The 20,323-nt window shown below is 48.0% G+C and overlaps 1 protein-coding gene across 4 annotated transcripts; it reads right to left on the bottom strand.

Annotated features, from left to right (window-relative positions):
* Nucleotides 1-1,412: 1,412 nt before the first annotated feature.
* Nucleotides 1,413-19,533, bottom strand: LOC126532117 (uncharacterized). 4 transcript variants are annotated; one of them, XM_050179803.3, is made up of 7 exons: nucleotides 19,310-19,502; nucleotides 18,061-18,151; nucleotides 17,807-17,886; nucleotides 16,083-16,178; nucleotides 8,354-8,449; nucleotides 4,203-4,318; nucleotides 1,413-1,484 (listed from the first exon to the last, which is right to left on the bottom strand). In XM_050179803.3, the coding sequence occupies exons 1-6, from the start codon at nucleotides 19,496-19,498 to the stop codon at nucleotides 4,220-4,222; spliced, it is 651 nt and encodes a 216-aa protein (XP_050035760.2). In that variant the 5' UTR covers nucleotides 19,499-19,502; the 3' UTR covers nucleotides 1,413-1,484; nucleotides 4,203-4,219. The 4 variants fall into 4 exon arrangements, with proteins under 4 accessions (XP_050035760.2, XP_072144515.1, XP_072144516.1 ...); XM_072288414.1 differs by having other exon boundaries at nucleotides 1,413-4,318; XM_072288415.1 differs by lacking the exon at nucleotides 18,061-18,151 and having other exon boundaries at nucleotides 1,413-4,318; nucleotides 19,310-19,533.
* Nucleotides 19,534-20,323: the final 790 nt, after the last annotated feature.

The following is a 20,323-nucleotide window of genomic DNA, read 5'->3' as shown; positions in this document are numbered from 1 at the left end:
CTGTTCCCTTTGTTCACAAAATGCCCGTTGATTACAGAGCCCCCTCCCCACTACCTTCTCCCCACCCCCTCTTTTGTCTCTTATCACCACCTCGCGCGGCAGCGACGGCTAGCGCCCCAGGGCTCCGGCCAGATTTTTCAGCCACGACGAAATCAATGACGCCGGCGTCCGACAAAAACTTGAGAGCGCCGATTAAACTTTGGCTGCCGGTCTGTCGTTATCTGTCTCTGGAAGAGAAAATATGACCGCAGTGGCTGTAATAGTGACGATGGAAACAACGTTGTAAACCATTTTACGGCTTTAGCTATGGCCAAGGTATGTTAACGGCATTGCTGAAAGGTGAAGTATCGCGCGCGTCAGGAGATTTTTATTTATTTGTTTTCACCAGCAAGGAGGTACATGGTTGTTGCGGAAGAACAAGGGAAAAACTGCGGTGAAAGCAGCTTTACTGGCCCCAGATGCTATATAGAGTCACGTTTCTCGTTCCGTACCCCAGGGGAAGCACACCAAAGGGAGGCCCCTGCGATAAGGGCGTTACAAGCAGTCGACATGTGCGCTCGCATAAACTTTTCGCTGCCGTGGCCTTTATATCAGGATGTAGAAAGCATAGTTCATATAGTCACGATTCGACGGAGAGACGAGTCGAGGGAAGAGGACACAAATACACAAATCGAGCGTTAGCAGTGGGCCTCCCTACCATCGGAGGCTAACTCTCTAGCGATAGCAAGCGCTACCACGAGAACATTGGATGCCAGAGTGCCACATGTCGATTATGGCACGCGTCTCCCTAGCGTAGCAACTTGTGCAATGACCCAAAACTCGGCACTGCAAAACTATTAATGGTCCTTGCAGGTCAGAGCTCACACTATCACGCATTCTGCCGAAAGTTGGTGGTACGGACCAGTTTTATACACCATATTTACGCCGTATTATCAGTTAAAGTAACCCGCGTAAAGATTACGTTGCAGCTTGAAAGCTTACAATTGGAAGCGCTAAAGTGACGCCGAATACACGTCCCTTGTCGTCGCAGGTCTGCGACTGCAGCTGCTAAAATTTCTTGTCGCTGTCACTCGCGTCGAAGCAGCACGATACTAAGGATTCAATGCCCACATGACAGTCGAAACCAAAGCTTTCTGGCGTGACTGGTAAAACAGCTTGCGTAGTTATGCGACCCTGTAACGTTAACTGGAAACTGCAGTTATGGCGCTCATTCCAGCCGCATTGCTCTCAAACCGAGTCTATAAGCAAGCTGTACTTCACTTCCTACACAAAACACTAACCCTTCAAGGAGACTTCGCAGAGTTGCTCTTCTCTAGGAGCTCCAGAGCAGAGAAAATGACAGCTATCTAAACAGTTGTGTGAAAGCAGACTTTCTGAGAGTAGTGTGAGTAGACATCATGAACGGTCTACTCTTTGGAAAGACAACAAACAACTTTATTGAATGTCTGGCGACTCAGCACTCCAGATGATGTCCCGGCCAGCACCTGTAAGAAAGGAACTGCAATCACTCATGCCGTCTCTCAGTTGCACTCAATGGACAAGTGTAGCTTTAGGCACTACATATATGTAACAGATTTCAATAAACATCGAATTCTATGACATCTGACCTTCCTCTTCCCGCTCTAGTGCGTCCCAGTGCGAGAAACTATAAAATGACACAGATCATTGAGTATAATGCCTGGTGAATTACAAAATTCGATGTATTCTGGTCGTGTGTTCACGATCCGATTTCAGAACCGCTTCCCTCTGTAATTAATGCAGCACGATTATGAGGGTAAATAAATCCATCTAAAAAGTGAGTTGCTTTTTCAATGCACGATGCGCTTGGTCGACGAGCATGTCACTACATCACTACATCCGGTTGCAGTCATAGTTGTTGACTTCGGAGTACTAATTCAAGTATTTAAGAACTGTCTGCTTGGCTGGGGGTGCGAGATGACCGCTGGCCAAGCCTATACGTAATAAATAATTAAAATTAAATTATGGGGTTTTACATGCGAAAACCACTTTCTGATTATGAGGCATGCCGTAGTGGGGGACTCCGGAAATTTCGAAATTTCTTTAACGTGCACCTAAATCTAAGTACACGGGTGTTTTCGCATTTCGCCCCCATCGACCTATACGTAATAAATTGCACATGCAATTCAACCCCTCACGGCTTTTTTACCAGCGATCTTAGCACAATACATGACGTGAATTCATGACGCATTGAAAATGCGCTGCTGGGAAGAGTAGCTTGTTAAAGCACATAAGGGTCTACCTGCATGTCACGGAAATTTTCATGCATCTGCTACTGAGCAGAACAGTTACTTCATTAGGTGAATTTAGTGCCGTTATTTCTCCAGCGTCACTTTGCGTCGTACTGGAACACGCGATTTCATAGAGTGTAACACTTATGGCGGAACTTATGGAAAACTCTAGTTTCCTACATAAGTAAAGAAAGGAGCTAGTAAGTAGACAGATATTACGTAACATTAACGCAACGCAACAGCTGTCAGCCACAAACTCAAATGTGTGGTGCACGTATTCGCAAAAATAATGTGCTGTTAGCATTTCGCACACGCGAGTAGAAGGCACCCCTGGTAAATGTTGCACGCCTTGCGGCACACCGTTTGGAGAGCATATTATACGACGTTGTTTTATCGCGTGGTATTAGGAATGTACTCGTGAACAGTAAAGGTCTAATAATAAATGTCAATACAAAACTGCCAACTGCAGATTGTGCTGTCCGACTGCCAATTAAATAGCGTTTTGGCAGTGACAAGCGGCCTGGCGTTTTACGCCAGTGCGTTTCCAGTGTCAATAGGATTCCTCCATAACACAAATTTAATAACCAACTGAGCGCATTTCTCAAATATACTCTGTATTCCGTTAGCGTCGCAGGTGCAGGAGAGCTTCAACGACGTAATAACCGGGAAGGCGTATTAGCAGGCAACGTACTAACGAAGAGAGTATTAGTGAGTTCCTAACTGTAGTCTACGCGGCCAGAAGCTGATGCATTAACATCCGAAGTCGTAAACGACATTACCTACGAAAACAAAAGAAAAAAAAGAAAAAAGGTGAAAAAAAAAGGCCGGCAGTTGTTGATCCGCGATAATGGGACTCGTTTTACCGTGAAAAAGCGCGACACGCACGGCAGACACACAATCCATCAGCAAAGAGAGTTTCATTTGCCGGCTAAATTATGGCGGGCAACTTTCCATTAGGTGTCGCGACGCAAAGGCACACACACATACAAGCAATAGGAGACCTGCAACACGCCAGCCCGGCACGCAACCTGCGTGGTATAGTGCCAGGGCTGAAAGGGAACGTTATTCCACCCTTGGGAGTTAGCGCGGGAACGCATAAAGGCAGAGAGACGACCCGTTCCCGCTCATCGTTCGCATACGCACGCACACAGCGCAGCAGTGGCTCCTTTTACTCGGCTAGATTGAGTGACTTTACGTCCCGACGCCAAACCAGCCCGGTAGAGGCCGCCCGCGGCGTGCTGCTAATGGACAGTGACCAAGGGCCTACGCTTGCAGCGACGCACGGTGGGGGACAAATCAAGACGAACGCGCCCGCAAGGATTTCCCCTTGCGAGGAACGTGGGTTGCAAGACAACGAAGCACCGTATATATTCGCGGTGCTCCTTAGCTGTGTATACGTGCGAGAAAGGAAAGGAGCGAAAAAAAGAGGAGTAAGATGGTCTCGCGTTATTATATACAGGGTGGATACACAAAGGTCTACCTCGTGCATACCGCTGGGAGAGACTCAGGTAACAACTGTTCATACAAGCTCTCTCTTAAGACACCTGCGTGCAAGCTCTCCTATCCTCATTACATATTCTATACACCCTTAAGTTTGTAGAATTACCCGACAACAACAATCGTCGTTATTCATTTTGGCGTTTCTCTCACGGTGAATATGCGCGGCGTTTTTTAGCTGTCAGGAGCACTTAGGAACAACACACGTTGCACTAAGAAAAATAAAAGGTACGCTTCTCTCAGCGTTAACGGGATAACTCGTAGGATAAGGTAGTATCGTAGGATAAGGTTGCGCACTAAACGGGGCACTATATATATGTTTGAAAGAGCGACGCCCTGAGCTACACCACCCGTCGCAGCGCCCTTTTCTGTCTTCAAATAGGCAGCTTGTCTGTGTATATACGTTCTGCCGCAACTGGGGCCACCATTTCAATCATGTCGGACTGCACCTCTCACCTGTAGAAGAGACTACGTCATGGAAGCGTGGGCGAATCGCGCGGCGCAATCTCTGGCACTTGCGGCACTTGCGGCACTTGCGGCACTTGCGGCACTTGACGACGGGAAGGACGCGCCTGCAACAGAGGGGGGGAAAGAAAGGTTTGGCAGTTGCGCCCGAAGGGCGACGCATTGACATCAGCAGCAAGGTTTAGCGTTGCGCTCGAACTCCTCGGACAGTCTTTTAAATTACGCTAATGCGAACGCCGCATTGAACAGGCAACTCCTGCTGAGCAGAAGGAACAGTGCCCCTGGCAGCCACCCGGCGCCTCACAACGCTGGTGCGGCGGCGCACGTCGACGGGGCACGAGGCGTGACCGACTGGAATTCGTCGGCGTCAGCCGGTGCCCAGTGAAACATTACATAACGTTAGCATGGCACTTACTGCACGTTCCGCTCAGATGAGTTCATACACCCAGCGACTCGGCAGGAACGCCGTGAGCTGTATAGTGTGCGCGCGCACAGCTAGAACACATGCCAGCGGTAGAAGGCGGGTTCGTGCACTTAGTCGTTTTTTTGCAGCCAAACGCTCCCCGTGTCTCTGCATGGAAAATCTGCGCGCGCGAACCGCGAATGCGCCGTCGAGCGGCACAGCGCGTGACAACGGCGGCGGCCCGACGGCGTGAATGCTCCTCCGAAGTCCAGATTAGTCGAAACGCCGTTATTACGAAGTGCTTCGGACCGCCACAATCATTCGTTGTAGAGGCGTTCGTCGCAGATGCACTAAACATTACTATATCGCAATGAAAGTTGCGAGTTCTACTGCAGCACGCTCGTATGAATTCACACAGCGACAGCTCTTTTGAACTGCTATGCACGCCTTCAGTTACCTCTCATTTACGCTCTAGGCGGGGTTGCGAAGTTGAAGCGCAGGGAGCTTTAGAGATTCTAAATCGTCCGCATAGCACTGCCGTTTCCCTCACACCGAAACGTCGGTGACGTGAGCAGTAGCAGCAGCGCTGGCAGCGGCATCACGCAATATTTATTCACCCGCAACGCGGTAGAAACGCCTTTGTGTAGCACGCCTTTTCTCGAAAAGAAAAATTATATGAATGACTGTGTTGTTGCCGACTACTTTGCGCAGACAGATAAGCAGCGCGTAGTCCGAATTAGTTGCAATATAGTCCTTTACGCTGTGGTTGAACTCAGCGTCACAAGATCGCGCCGCCAGCGATGCCGCTCACGTATTCCGTAAACTGTAATACACATACGGACAAGCTAAACGTATCCGAGAAAGCGGCACAGCGTTCCGACGTCTCTGATCTTCGCAGAGCCCGACACCAGGTAAGCACGCAAGACCAACAGCCGGAACACCTCCTAGTTTCGGTGGTATTAAATGCATGTCGCATCTATAGGCACAGAGACAGAGTTCACAACCATGCCGGAGACCCATCAGGCCCAATGAAGGCATTCCAATACTAAATTTCTGGCACGGATGGCTCGTAAAATCGACTCTACAAGCTGCACACGCTCATATATAGTTCAGAAGACACCACCGTGCTGAGAAGCTTCCTCGTGACATGACGATGCACGCCATGCACGAGTCCGAAAGAGCCATTCCCTGAATGTCTACAAAAAATGAACAAATCGCACTTGCAGCGAAAAACTGCGTCAGGATGGCGAGGCACTGGGGGCAAGAAACAGACGCAAGAAAGCGATGAACAGGAAACTACTGCTGTACTGCTTCTTCGCGGTCCTCAACGAAGCGCACGCGCAATAGGAGAGAAGAGAAGGATGGTCGCGATGCAGTGCTGTCATTGCAATGCTAAAGCTATGTTGTCAGTTCAGCGCGTTGTTGTGTGTTTATTGCCTTCGGTGTCTCATCTCCGCGCCGATTTTCACAATAAGCCACGTACCAATCAGCCAAAGCGAACACACTGCTGCGCTAAACATAGCGTGGTGTTTGCCCGCAAGTACTTCTGAACTGGTTCAGATTACGTTCGACTTTATTACACGCCATTCACGGCGCAAGCGACAGGTGCTTTTGGCTTCACTGCTCGCCGAGGCAACTAATGGTTGGCTTCCTTCTGGTTGGCCACTAGTGCAACTAGTGGTTGGCCACTAGAAAAGTCTGACGAATGGAGAAGCTAGCACGCCAAGCATAGAGCAAAAGCCGAGCGTGAATGAGGAGAGCAAAAATAATTTACACCTTTAAAAGTGAAAAAGCGTGTAAATGTATCTACAACTCACACCCTTAGGGTGGAATTTATATAACTGACACTCTAAGGGTGTGAGTTATAGACACATTTACACCCTTTTTCACTTTTAAGGGTGCAAATTATTTTACAGTGAAAGGATGACGAGTGTGGTGCAAAAGGAAAAAAATCCTGAAATATTTTTACACATTTAAGGCTGAAGGTGTCTGTCGGGCAAACCAAACACCACCAGGTGTGCTACACCCTCATTCTTAAGGATGTAAGAAGTTTATTGCGCATGCCAGTGAAGCGAAAAACCAAACACCTAAAATATAACTATTGCATGTAGCGTTTAGTTTAAACAAAAATGAAGAACGCTTAAGAAGTCATTACGAAAATCGCCATGCAGCAGGAAAATCACCGCATGTGTATAACAATGTGTATCTGTTATAAACTCTGTCATCTGTCTCTACTTTTGCGTTCTCGTAGCGTTCCCAGAGGGGTCCTAGAAAGCTATGGCATGCTTGTGTTCTAGAAGCCATGAATGGTTATAAACTCACCAGGAAAATCTCAGAAGGCCTAAAATCCTAGAAAGCCCGAAGTCCTGACATATCTACATTGCATACAGGGGCTCTACTCGACCACGGAGAAGAGTAGTGTACCGGTACCACAAGCTTACGACTACAAACGGACAGCTCTTTACTAGGCTCCCAGCAGCACAGATATGTTTAAATTCAACACTAACCAATCGTATTCACGTTTATACCTACAGACGCATGCTTTCATTTCCACAACAGCTGCACCTTGGTCGGACATATGGGCCAACCAAGGGCCACATCTTGCAATGGTTTGTTTCCCGATCTGCTGTCTCAGACCCTGTGTTCAGTCGTCATTGAAATAAAAGTTTCTTGCATCAATGTGTGAGATCATTCCAGTTTCTCGGGCGCGTCGGTTCTGAGTGTAGTTTAAGCACTAAGCAACGTGTTGTGATACCTCAAACATAACACTTGTGGAAAATCTGCTTTAACATACGTTTTTTAGACTATGTGCGTCCTGTAAAGGTTACTGTAGAATACAGTTTCTACAATGTTATATTCCGCAGCCTCGCCCCGTTTTTAATCTATTTCTGTAAGACCTCTCTAGCTTTGTGAATAAAAAGGAAGTGTGCAAAAGCATCCGACCGGCGGCCTGTATGTCATTATAAGTCCGAAACTAGTTGAATTTCAGAAGCACTGAAGACAGGTGTCTATTGCTTTTCCACTGAGCCACCGACTAAGCTAATACCCATCACTCAGCTAAAAAACAAATGCTCATTCGAATGATCGTTTTCGAGCATTCCTGGACGATTAACAATTCAACCTATTTTTGCCGTGGCACTAAGCACGCTCCTATAACGTTTTTCTTTTCTTTAAATGCCGGAATAACGTTATTGAAGTCTTACCTATAATATATACCTGGATTCTTGTTTTGAACATCCATCAGAGCGCTACCATAGTGCTTCGAAAATACTAGTTGAATACGCAAAAAGAAACACTTGCAGGCGAAGCCTGTATGGTCGTACGCTCCACCAACTCTGGCAGCCCAGAAGGCTTGTCTCCGACATTTTGCCATTGCCTAATTGCAACAGGCTTTTACGTATGAGCCCATCAGAGGGGACGCTAACATCTCTCTCTGAGCCAATCACAGCAGGCAAGATGGCGGAATAAGTTTCTGGAGCAGGAAAGCACCGGGGAGAAGGACGCCAAGGGACGTACAATGGCCCTGCCTAACCGCGGATGCCTCGTTGATTGCGAGACAGCACGCGTATACACCACGTAGACGCTGACGCCGTCATTTTTCCTTGCGTGATTTTGACGCCACGGTCAAGGATATCCGTTACTAAATCCGGTTTGAATATAAACACTCCAGGCGTTAAAACCGTGAAGGTTAAATTCAACTGCTCTCCAAAACACGGCTAGCGATAAGAGTACACCCCACCTGCACGTCTTGCACAAACTGCACAACCATGTTCTCGTTGGTCTCCGCGATGTTCACGAGAGAGGCACACATGCGCTCCATCTTGGCACCAGCCTCCTGCAAGGCCGTGTTAGGCAACGTTAGATCACCCTTCAGCTTGAGGGCTCAAGCAATATTTTACACTTTAAGAACTTTTCAACGTTATTTTCTTTCTTTCTTTTTTCCCCCACAGGTGAGCATATCCCCTTCAGTCACTCGACCACGTCCTTGACTTGTCTTTGTTGTCAATCCTGCCAAGCGATGGCAAGGGAAAAAAAAGCACGCTTGTTGAGCTTAGGAACATAAACCTTCTGCCTACTCCATGTGACTTCATATCCCTTCGACTTGCTCAGGATTGCTGCACACGATACATTTGCTGCAATGATATACCACGTCTGACGCCATGTACGACGCGGCGCGTTCCGTCAATAGTGAAAGCAGATGCGTCTTTCTTTTTTTCCTCTCCTTGCAAAGTTTCCAGCCATCGACATCTGCATTTGCTCCGAACTATTGAACCAATAATTTTTATGAAGAGAACACAAACTGAGCGTACAATAAATCGATATTCCATTACTCGTAATTGCGAGCACTCGCCACAAAAAGGGCAAAACGTCATCCTGCTATCTTTATTTTACTTCAGTGGAGTCCGCAGCGCCTTGTGATAAACGTATGTATATTAGAACATTTATCGACAGTTTATCACAATTTGTGACTGGGAATGGGATATCTTCTGTTGCGTGAGCGATATAATAATTCCAGATAATGACCATAAAGGGAACGATGTAGTCTAATAACAGATATTGAATATCCACTTCTCTGACGAAAGGCACACAGGGAAATCGTGGATACATCGCGATAAGACTAAAGGGTAAACTAGCGTTAGAGATAGCACCACTCGTAGAGGACCGCATAACAAAACGGGTGTGATTGTGGTACAGAAGTATACAGATGGACTTCGTGGGCTGATAAAGCCTCAAGGCTGCTTTTCCTATCACTTTTTTTCACTTTACCTATAGTGTTGGAGTACGGAGCACGGTTTTGTTTTAAACGTTCTGCGTTCTATCCGGAGGCGGTTGTGTTAGCCTTCTTTGTCCAGATATACTTTTGGGGTGAACGAACCTCCTCCGTCTTGAGTCAAAGGCAAAGGCTACAGTGTCGTAAACCCATCCGTTGATCGGCAAACAACAATGGAAAAGTCGTCGACCCAGGTGTAATCAAACATTTTGGCGTGAATCTTAATCATTTCACGAGGCTGTGTGTCTCCTACTGTTGTAGCCACTTTTACCACTGCGGCATTATATGAAGGCTCTTGTAGCTGCAGCAGCCTTGGAATACCAAAATCTCTCGGGAAACGACACTTTGGATGATAAACATATTCATGTGTCTTCAACCACACCGCATATAAAAAGGAAAAGAAAACAAACAGTAAAAACGAAAACTAAAGGAAACGAAACAAAATTCAAGTGTGTAACTGATATATAGGGTCATCGATGTATTTTTACTCATGTACGACTTACTGCGCAACAATCTCAAACGTTTGCGAAAAACGAAGAAAATTAGAAGGGAATCATAAGGTATTATTCTCGCTGTCATGCGACTTAACCAGGATCCCAGTCTACTAGACTTTACCTGATCTCTGCCGAGGAGAGTCGCTCAGCTCTGTTCTACAGCACGCGCGAGTCACTCTGTGCAATATCGACCTCAGCGCAATTGGCTCCTATTTCAGAAGTGCAATCGAGCTGTTTATCCTCCCTTTGTCACGTAGCATAGATACACTTCGATGGCGCACGGTACGTCGTCGATGTTTTTTCCCCTTATGTCGCAATTGAGGTTAATGATAATTTCAGTGCTTGCAAAAACAACTTTATGCCTAGTAGTAACGGAATTTGTGTGGCGGCGAACGTTTTTACTGGAACGGTACTCTCAAACCATCGTAGCCGTTGCCGCAATTATCGCCGTTTTGTCACTACGGCTTCGTCCAGCGTGCGCTGTAAAATAATTTGCACCCTTAAAAGTGTATAAGGGCAAAAATCTGTATAACTCAACCTTTAGGCTGTAAGGGTGCGAGTTATAGGCCGATTGTTGCCGTTATTCAATTTTAAGGGTGCATGCCAGCAAGAAGCGCCGGCAGCCATGCGCTCCTAGCATCAGGTTTCAATCGCTGGGCGCTGTTCGTTGGCCGCTGTTCGTTGGCCGCAAACCGCCAGCATAACATTTGTTTGTTTCGCGGCAGGGTGGAATTAATCTTGGATAAATTCGTCGAGCCGATCTGGCTCGATCGCCGAAAATGCACCGTGAGACAACGGTATAAGATTCGCGTATAAGATAGCATTCTCACAGGGGGAAAGGGGTCTCTCGCTAGGTCACGTGGCCGCTTTTTCGCGAAGTCCCACAACGACGGCACATGGTCCGCATAAACAGCTTCGCTATAAAAGGATTGCGGAGTCACGCCGAGGGGATTCTGCGTATCTTCCGGCCGCCGCTATGCCTGATTAAAAGAGTTGTTCCTCGTCCGGCGTCGTGTTCCTGACTCCGCTCGGCCAAAACGTAACGGCTGGCGGCAACGGTCGGATGGCGGATTCCCGGGGGCTCTGCGGCAGCAGTCGGTGAGGCTTTGGTTTTGTACTCTGGTACGCCGAGCGTTATAATTTCTTGGCATAAGCAGGAAATAGGAAAGGCGACTAGAGGCAGCTTTCGTCCCAGTTGCGGGCAGTCATGGATCTGAATAGCTTGTAAAAGTAGATTTGTTAGCCGCAGCAGAAGAGCACCGTGTGGAATGTAGCAAAGCTGTTCGGAAACCCGAAAATATGGGTGAACTTTTAGCGTGCGGCGCCAAAGATGACGAAACTGCTGAAGCAGTGCGTGGAATTCAAAGGAAACGCCGAGTCAGACGAGCAAGTGAAGCATTGTCAACTGCAGCAATTAAAGCAGACACTGGCAAACAAGGCAGAGCCGAGACCCATCAATTATGACAGATTTCCCTCAGCCTTTTACCATCGCTAGTGAATTGTGGATGTTTCTGACAAACATTGGGCGCACTTGCACAAGATTGGGCTTTGAGCTGTCTTCCTGGCCCCAGAAAACTTCTGAGCTTGTTGCCGGCGGAATCCGCCAATATTCTGGTCAGGCTGAGCCTCGAAGAAGCGGAGCCTTACGTGGACGTAAATGGTCCGTTGTTAGCGAAGTATAAGTTTTCACCTGAAGCTTTCAGGTTAAATTTTAGAGAAACACTTGACAGCCAGACAAAAGATACGCAGTTTGCGTACAAGCTACCAAGCTTACTGGAAAGCTAGATAAAGAAAGCTGAAGCGTTTGATGACAAGGCGAAAATGCTTGAGGAAATTTGCCTAGAGTAGTTTTATTCCATGCTTCCAACTAAACTGAGGGAATTGGTTCTCGATAGGTCATACGTGAAAACAGCACGAAAGGCAGTAGAGTACGCAGATGACTACTGCACTAAACACTGTTCTGCTAATACCGAAAAGAACGTGCAGGTCGCAGGGGTTTCCACAGCGGAGCTGAGGTTCTTTCGTGCACTTGAGAAGAAAGATCGCATATGAACTAAATGAATCCTTGGAGTTTCGGCACAAGTCGTTCGAGCGCAGAAACGAATTGTATGCTTTAACTGCCAGAAATCTCGACAAGTAGCCGCGGGGTGCCGGGTTCCAAAAGTGTCTCCAACCCAGCATGTTCTGGAGCAAAAGAAAGACCTGCTGCACCCTTACCTTCATGACATGAAAGTTAAGAGCAAGGAATTGAAAGTCTGGAGCGACACAGGTGCAACGTAAGATGTGGTGCACCCGTTTCTAGCAAAGGCTGCAGATTTCTCAGGGGATTAGGTGTGCTTACGGCAGGCCTTGGGAACAGGTACGCTGAGCCTTCCAGTAGCAAAAATAGCCTTGAAAGGTTCGTTCAGTGAAACTGAGACCGAAGCAGCCATCTCAGAGTATTGCTTAGGTGGCCATATCTGTTAGCAAATAGAACGGCAGAAGCGCTGCTCAAGTCGGGAGTTACGCTCGACATAAGTCCTGTAATGGTTTTTACTAGGTCAATCGCGAAAAAGACAAGCTCACCCCAGAGCCCCTTCCGCGCGCTACTGCTGACAGCCTTACGGATCAACGGCGCTGTCCAGTAGATAACAGCGGCGGCCCAAGTTTAGACTCTGAAGAAGAAAGCGAGCCTAAGAAAGCGACGAACAAAGAAAACTTGAAACCAGTTGCATTCCTCCCACGAGTCGAAATTTTCAGGCGTTGTCTTCCGTTGATAAGGGCGTAGTGATCGAGGAACAAACGAGATTCAACTTTGACAAAATGCCGTGAAAGCGTTTTCAAGCAAAAAACAGGTAGACCGAATGAGAAACGGAAGGCACTCATGGCCACCGCACCCATTGTTCCGGAGCCGTTTCGCAGAGCCGGGGTTACGTCGTCGTGCCTTTGCCTATGACAAAGTCTGGGGTTTAAATGTGTCTTGCCCATCGTGTGCCTGTTTCTCTTAACCATGGGGTGGGCGTTGTGCTCGCCGCTTAAGCTAGTTTAGAGTGATTTGGGAAGGGAAGCGACCCGACGGTAGTCGAGTATACGTTTGCAACCTACTGCAGCAATTGGACGGCATCGTCGTATGTTGAAATTCTTGGGCTGAACACTAGAAACAGCTGCGGGTAGTGTTATAGGCTCCGAAAGGCTGGCTAAACTTTAAAAGCTCAGAAATGTCTGTTTAGTTGTTCCGAATTTGGCTACCGCGGATACAGATTAGAGCAATGACATCGAAGCCCACTCGAGTTTATAATTCTGGCGATGAAAACAGAAATCCGCACGTTTTTATGGTTGCTGGGTTATTACGAACACTATATCAAGTGTTTCTCCGAGGTTGCTAGCTCACAGACGCACTAACATAGGCCCCTAATCGGGTAAAATGGAACGAAGTATACAGACTGCATTTGCTTCTTTGAAAGCTGCACTCGCCGAAAAATCGGTCCTCGCAAGCCCTCGCCATTCAAAGTCCCTTCTTTTTTCAAAGCCCTTTTTTGTGTGTGTGCAGTCTGACACCAGCGACAAAGGAGTAGGTGTAGTCTCAGGCCAGGAAAACGAGCACGGGCACGAGGATCCAATTCTGCATGTGAACCAGAAGTTGACCACTCGCGGACAAGCCTACAGTACCATAGAAAAAAATACGCCTGCCTGGTGTGGGCTGTAGAGAACCTCTCGTGTCATTTGTCGGGTTCAGAATGAGTTTCCATTACAGATTGTAGGCCGTTCGCGTGGCTTCAATAGATGTTGAACAAAAAATGACCAACCCTTCCCCTACTGGAAAGTCGGGGTAAGCGAAGCTTGTCTTGCGTGCCCCTGACCTTCGTCACGGTTACGTAACCCATAGGTAACTGTGTCGGATTGTTTCGGCATCCAGCTCAAGCTCGGGATAATCTCGTTGCTGTCGCATTGCCTGCGCTCGGACGGCTCTAACGGCTGGATCGGCGCGCCGACGGCGAGCGCTTTTCACGGGCAAGTTCTCGCCGCCGCTCGTTGAATGCTGCCCGTCCCTCAGGGGAACGCACAACGCGGGGCCGTCCCATCCGTTTTCTGAGACTGAACGGAAACAAAGCCGGTGCAGCGCGTGTGAAACCCTTTCCTACCCTTTCCCTCCCCGGCGGAAGGGAAACGGCTCTGATTGGCTGCGCGTGTGGCGTGAGCGCGCGCCTATTCAGCTGGAATCCTTGCAAATGACTGATGCTCCGGCGCCGGCGCAGCTGTCAACTCATCAAACCGCCCTGTCCCACAGCTGCTCTGCTGTGGGAGAAACGGTTTTTGCGTGACCACGACAACGCCACTTGTGAGCCAATACAAGGTTCGCTTGAAAAACGGCAGGTTGCTACGATGGAGCTTTAGGCCCAAACAATGAAACGTTCCTTCGACCGCTTCCTAACCTTACGTGAGGCCTTCTTCCAGCGAAGGACTGGTGGAGGAAGCAAGTGTGCTCTGAAAGCTCGCTTCGCCTGTCCTCACGTAAGAAACGGTTACCGCATGCCTGGGTTGGAGAGTATCTCTTAACAGCTTTACGCGAACAGCATTATTCAATAAAAAGATGTTGTATCGTCGCATAATTTTTAAATTGAAGTGCTAATATAGACACGCGCGCGTGCACGCTTTCTTCAAATTTTGTTTACTAAACGCGAAAATCTACCACATTATAGCGCAAAACTTGTGCTCCTGCAACGCTGGCAAGCCGGGTGTCGTGCAACGCCTGGCAGCGCCTAGGAACGCCACTCATTCCGAACGTGCGACTGAAACGAACATGCCTGGCAAGAGGTACAGTGCTCGCGTTTCTCCGCAGGCGTGCGAGAGCGCGCATGCGCAAGCAAACATCACGTGGCTAAGCAGTGAGGTGAAGCGGACGCATGAAGGTAGCTTGAACTACCTTCGCTGAGGAAGCACTAAGGAAGTAAGGAAGCTTTCAGAGTGACATAAGGTGCCCTCACCGCAACGAAGGCTTCCTTACTGAGGTAAGGAAGATTTCATTGGTTGGTCCTTGGTTTGTAACCATACGCGTTTACGATTAAACATATGAAAGGGTGTCTGCACGCAAAAGCAGATAGCCCGAACAGAGCTCCGAGCCGAGTCAGCAATACGACGCCGGATGAGGAACGTTTTTACCTCGGCGTAACTGCCGCCGGAAGATGCACAGAATCTCCTCGGCGTGGCTGCTCTACCTTTTTTTTAAAGCCTTGAGTGACGAAAGGAGAAGGAAACACAACCGCCTCGTAGATAACGATCATGCGTGATAGCACATTATCACGCCGAACAGGTTCGTCCGGCTTCGGCGCTTGGTGAAAAGACTTATGCGCGCGAGCGCAAGAATAGTACAGATATAACACCAGTCTAGGAAACGTGGCCAAAGGCGACAGTGTGATTGTTGCGACACCCTTGCACAAGTTCACCCTGCCCGCAATACAGTGGGCAACAACTAGGAACAGTTCAATCGAAAAAGTAGACAAGTGCCCCTCCATACCTCCCTCCCTCCCCAAATACAAGTTAACATACACATTTGAAGGGTTGCACCGGTAAGAAATATAAATGAAAAAAATGTACTTTGAACAATCATACCACGCATAATCGTATCCGTGGCATATTAAGGTAGACAAAAGCGACATTAGTAGAATATATTGGACTAGCAGTTGCCGGGTTGAAGTTCCACCATATATTTCCTTCGCTTTGTTCGTAGTTCATTTATTTATTAATTCCCATCATACTTTTTCCTTCCGAACAAGCAAACATCGCGGTGAAGCCAAGAAGAAAAACTTACGCAACGGTCTTGCGAGGTCCTCTTAACACTTCACCTATCGCTAATAAGGTGCAACATCACGGTGATGCCAACGATATTTGGTTGTACTCTATTTTCGTATGATTCACTTTTACTTCACCCTTGTCGCCCTTCTTTTCGGGATAAAACTTCGAAAACGCACAAGTCAGCGTACACGTTCTCTAGATCCCACCAGGCCTCTTCGACCTGTCGTTCCAAACTTCTCAGGACTGCCCGTGAGGCTGCGTACGCAATGTTTATTGGCTGAAAGCACTACCTCGGGGCAGTCCGGGACTGTCGGGCACGGATAATCGAAGAGGCCCACTGCCATCCTGCCACGAAGCAAGGCAACACGCCTGCGGGCAATGAGGACACAGCGTCTTATGCATTCGAGTATTACTGTTTCACATCCACTCACTTCCGCCCTGTCGAAGAAGTCCTTCCACGTTTCGTCGTTGCGATCCACCAGTCCCATCAGTGTCTGGCACACCTCACGCAGGCGATCTGCGTCGGCCTTAGGAACACATGAAGATTCGCGGTGAGGCTTCTCGTAAGCGCAATTGTCACCCAGTATTTGTTATCCCGCAGTGTACGAGTTCGTTTAAAAGACAAGCAACGTTGTTTGCACAAGATCAGACTACAGGATCCTCCTAGCGTGCCCCAAAACATATTTTGATCTCCAAAAGGCAACTTGAAACAAGTTCCCCTTAGAGTTACGCAGGGTGTGTTAGTCCCGAATGAAGTCGCCTTCACATTTGTAGCACAATCGCACACCTTGATGCGTGCGTAATGAAATGGGCCGCAATTATTAACGAGAAAACTGCGAGATTTAAAACTGTGTGATTCCAATGCCACGGCGTGATGTCCATTTTCGCGAGGCGTCCCTATTAAATAACGTAATCCGTGAGCTATGATATATAGTAATTCCGTATGATTGTATGTGATCATTGGATGTGGGAGTTATAGCGTATCTGAATTTTATAGTGTTTTCAGCTCGAAATCCACCGATCGCGTTGGTTAGAAACGTTGCCAGGGGTTATCTCCTCCTTCCATTCACAACTGGATGTTCCAGGAGGTGAACTGCGTCACCTCCTGGAACCGTCACAAACGAGTATGTTCGTTTCGTTCGACGTTCCATCCACCACGAAACAACGACGTGATTACATTTCTGTCTTTGGTATTTACCATGGAGAAAAAGATAAAACGTCTTTTTTGAGAAAATGAACTAGCTCTCGCTATAAAAAGCTCGTCTCGAATCAAAATCCACCGTCAATTACAACAAATGTACCGCAACGTGCCCATCTTGGAACTGCGCTTCAATATGCTCCTCAATAATGTTTCTCGGGAGCCTTTGCGACGCGGAGTTTCGCAAGACGGAAGTTTTTCCGCTCCGCTATCCGTTCCACAGATGCTGAGATTGCTTGGCTACGTACTCTAGCGCCAGAATTGCCGAGGTGTGTTAAGCGTAGCGACCACTTCGATCAAAGGAAGTGCTTACCCGTCATAAATAACGACGTAATCCCCACGGTCAGTGACAGGTCACGAATGCAGCGGCAAGTGCCCCTCAAAGGCACCATGCATAGATGTACCAGCGAACCTACCTCTTCCTAGTTTCCATCCATTGTATCCATGTCCCCGCTCACAACTTGCTCAGGGGCTTTCTTATGGCAATATTTCTCAACCTGACGTGGTAACTTCTTGTGTGCAGAAGTGCTACCCGTGCCTATACAACGGAATGGCAATTTCGACTGTACGCACATGACCACTGCGTGCTCATAGTGGCTCAGAAACTGGAGCAGCTTCTCTCCGTGCCGGTGGCATCTGCAAAAGAACTATTTCTTGAAGCGTGAAGGAACGAAGGGGAGGCGCATCACACTTCTTTATTTCGGTGGGGGGAGGGGGGAGGGGGGAGAAGCCATTTCTGGATTCCTGACTGGTCACCGATGATAGCTATCATCTTCATCGTCATCGAGTCCAGACGTATTGCCGAGGTGAACTCTCGAACGGGAGGACGTTTTGGATTACAGGAGTAACATTCGGTCATGCTGTGCCATAACTGCTAAAATGGCGAGACGTTATTTCTTGTATAGAACGCAGCTCCCCGTATACTGCTGTCAATTCACACCCGCTTGCTGCACTTACCTTAACTTCGTCACAGAAGCTCTTGGTTTTCGACTTCTGCCTCTCAGCCCTGTCCATCAGCGCCGAGCACACCCTCAGCGCTGTGGTGCCGAGAACACAAAGATAAGTTTAACTTGTTGCATCTACTTCAAAACACTGCTTGGGTGACTTTCTTTTCTTAGCCACCGCAAGATTGTTTCGGCACTAGGCTGTCGCAAACGACAAATCTGACTAATAACAGACAAATGACAGACGAATATCGCCCAAAGTAGTACCTTGTGCCCTCTCCCTGAGCATGCGACGTCTCTGCTTTCGCAGAGCTCTCTCCTGGATATGGTAGGCGTTGAACCCGGGTCTACGCCTTCGCTGGAAGTTAAAATAATTGCTCGGTGAACTGATGCCGTCTACGTGCCGGCCAGATCTTGTTACGCTACGGTCTTGTCTCACTGAAGCCGTGAAGCATATATAGTCCACAGCGAACACCAGCGAACATCATAAACTTGATTACTGATGCACTCGATAATTTGTTGCCGATTGCATCTCAGCAGCCTGGCGAATGAAGGTGCCTGCGCAGGCGCGTGCCGAGTTCGAACAGCAAGGCGACCGACTTGCGGGTAAGCCACAAATACCTGCGTGCTTCTACACTGACTAAACGGACGTGATAAAACGCGCCTCGGTATCTTTGCTTACGCTGTATCGCACACGATAGCATCCACTGTTCGCAGTTGAAGTGGTTTTGGTGAACACACAACGTTCCCGTCATCTCCTGTCCACTGATGCGCTCAACTACACGAGAGGGGGTATACTGCATGGATAACGAAGTCCACATTAAATTCACCGCACGCACTCTTTTGTCCATGTCATTACATTACATGGTCATTACTTTACGCGGGTGCATGGGCCGGTTAATACGAGATTGAATTGACGTCACGCTCAATTTTCGACGTGTGCTTCCGGCGGCCACCTATGCCGGATTTATATGCTTCTCCAGCAGCGCCGCGTGTCTGCAGGTTTATCCACTGGGTATCCAGAGAAGGATGTGCTTGGGCGGAGCAATAGATACTTGCAAGGCTATTCCTGGCCGCCAACAAAATCCTCCTACACATCTTCAGTATACCGACGTAGTAGCTACGTACGTACACTAGCTAATGAGTGTGTTGTAAGCCATTTGTGGGCTCTAATAAGCTCCGCCTTATTGCATAAAACGACGCCCTTCATAACTCCGCTGACTGCGACATTTCGAACCTGACCCTAAGGCGTGAGAGGGCCCTAGCACCCGGACCAGGCGCTTGAAAGCTGGGGTGTAACCTGAAACAGAGGAAGAGTTTGTCTAGAAGAATAACGACAAACTGTTCCTCTCTCTTTGGCGACGCCCTCGATCCTAAGTGCCAGCCTCGGGCACTACGCGCGCAAAAAAAAAAAAAGAAAAGAAAGAAACCTTCATCGCAGTAGAGACCGACGCTGCTCGCCTTTGCTGGCTATGGTTGCGCGATAAGCTTTTGCGGAGAAAGCAAGCTGGCTTACCACTGGTGCCATGGTCAGAGGTCGAACAGCTGTTGAAATCGGGAGCCTTGAAGAGGACGTCCGTTCGAGAGCGTTCGAAACTATGCCGGCACGTGGAGGTCGTGCACCTGCTCGTGGTTGCTCGTGGTTGCGCGTTCTGGTTGTTCGTCCTCTTCCTTTTTCTCTCGCGAAGAGAAACATCTGCACCATGCATTTGCACTTTGGGTTTGCTTTGCCTAAGGAGCTTACATACTCCGTTTCTCTTTTCTTATAAGCCAACTCTCTAAGAAACTTCTATTTAAGTAACTTTTTAATCTATACAGGTCTGCCGAGCTATCTTGGGCCAAATTAAATAGAGAGCGAAGCCTTCTATGCGGCTGAAACCAACTGCGACTTCATTGCAGAAACCTGAATAAGCGTTCATTATTTTTTTTGTGTGTGGTTAGTAATTAATAGGTTCGTAGTGATTACCTAGCTAACTTTTGTTATTGCATATGTGAACACTAGGCTTCACAGCACATTTGACCACGTGACGTTCGATTGTTTGCGAGACACCCCGTCTCACTCTATACACAGCCAACTAAGACACCCCGTATAACTTTGTTCTTTTTGTCACCAGCTGGCATTGTTGAATTTCGTGTCGAATAAGCCAGGAGAGCACACGTGTTACCGGCGCATGGTTGGTAGCAAGGATATTTGAGAGCGCTAACACAACGGTAACGTTACGGCATCTTCTGGGTCACCACCAACTTCAACTGAATTCAAAGATAACGAAAAAAAATTTAAATAAATATAGGAATTAACTATTTGTAGGACGCAGGTGCTTTGGTTAAGAAGCGCGCGCGCCGACGCCTCCAAAAATCAAGCACAAGCGCCAACCTAGCCAACCTCGAACATACAAAAGATTTACCGAATGATCTAAATATCCTGCAACAAATAGGACGTCGTATGGATATCCATTACATCCACATTCGGAACATATGCAGAACCCTCAAAGTTAAGCTATCAATAATTTTAACAAAAAGGCTATTGATA

Source organism: Dermacentor andersoni, chromosome 5 (genome assembly GCF_023375885.2).
Source record: "Dermacentor andersoni chromosome 5, qqDerAnde1_hic_scaffold, whole genome shotgun sequence".
Lineage (NCBI taxonomy): Eukaryota > Metazoa > Arthropoda > Arachnida > Ixodida > Ixodidae > Dermacentor > Dermacentor andersoni.
The sequence above is the reverse complement of the archived record's forward strand: the minus strand, read 5'-3'. Positions and strand labels throughout refer to the sequence as shown.

Bases quoted from the DNA above. Each gene is read 5' to 3' on its own strand.
- LOC126532117 (XM_072288414.1), bottom strand. From the start codon at position 19,498: ATGGTGCAGATGTTTCTCTTCGCGAGAGAAAAAGGAAGAGGACGAACA. The intron at 18,152-19,309 runs GTAAGCCAGCTT...TTTAACTTCCAG, and splicing joins CTCTGACCATGGCACCAGTG to CGAAGGCGTAGACCCGGGTT. The intron at 8,450-16,082 runs GTGAGTGGATGT...ACGGCCTTGCAG, and splicing joins ACTTCTTCGACAGGGCGGAA to GAGGCTGGTGCCAAGATGGA.